Source organism: Cynoglossus semilaevis, chromosome Z (genome assembly GCF_000523025.1).
Source record: "Cynoglossus semilaevis isolate Cse_v1.0 chromosome Z, Cse_v1.0, whole genome shotgun sequence".
Taxonomy (NCBI): domain Eukaryota; kingdom Metazoa; phylum Chordata; class Actinopteri; order Pleuronectiformes; family Cynoglossidae; genus Cynoglossus; species Cynoglossus semilaevis.
The window spans coordinates 1,509,593-1,510,528 of NC_024328.1; the positions used below are offsets into that span (position 1 = coordinate 1,509,593).

The 936-nt window shown below is 43.1% G+C and overlaps 1 protein-coding gene across 1 annotated transcript in view; it reads left to right on the plus strand.

The window, feature by feature from the left end:
• LOC103397483 (zinc finger RNA-binding protein-like) overlaps positions 1-936 on the plus strand; it is a 15,797-nt gene that overhangs the window by 5,401 nt on the left and 9,460 nt on the right. Inside the window, 2 exon segments of the mRNA XM_008335749.3 lie at positions 577-718; positions 797-934. Of these exon segments, the coding sequence (XP_008333971.1) occupies positions 577-718; positions 797-934 (280 nt within the window).

Sequence of the window (936 nt, forward strand, 5' to 3'; positions counted from 1 at the left end):
TGTGTCCTCTAACTGTAACCATCTCGCTTTATTGCCACGGAAACTTTGTTTAGTCTTCTTTACCTGGCGCAGCTCATCCTCATGCTTCCTCCACTTCCGCACCATCGATTCATTAACGTTAAACTCTCTTGCTGCTGCTCTATTTCCGTGTTCTACTGCGTGACTGATCGCCTTGAGTTTAAACTCTGCGTTGTAAGCGTGTCTCTTAATAGGAGCCATTTCAGGGTCTTTACACAAACACACAAATGAAAATGAATCGCTGTTTAATATATCCCAGCATGCACCGCGCACTTCTTCTTCTACGGGGAAAAATGGAGTCGGTGGCTGCTTACCGTAAGTTGCGAGACCTGTCGCGGCTCAATATTGGTCCATATATAAGGCGTACCGGATTATAAGGCGCATAGTCAGCTTTTGAAAAAAATTTCAGATTTTAGGTGCGCCTTATAGTGCGGAAAATACGGTAATTATTGCACACTTTCTGTAAATCCTATAAACTTCATTTCACTTCTTAAATATCAAAATTTTCTTGATCTTTCATAAAGTTTCTTGAACTTACATTTTCATCCATTTCTGCAGGATTCCTACTCGTATGTCCGCTCCACTGCTCCCGCTGTGGCCTACGACAGTAAACAGTATTACCAGCAGCCAACTGCTACAGCTGCTGTTGCCGCTGCTGCACAGCCTCAACCAAGTGTTGCAGATTCCTACTATCAAACAGGTCTGTAAAAGTGTTGTCAAGATTTTATATTACTCATTAATTGTACATTTATTATTGATTCTTATTTATTGTTTTCAGCCCCTAAACCAGGATATAGTCAGGGGATAACATCATACACCCAGAGCCAGCAGACACGGCAGGTAACTGTGATAAAGCCTGCAGCTCCCTGTCCAGCCTCGTCTACATTTTCCATCTACCCCGTGACATCCGCTGTCCAG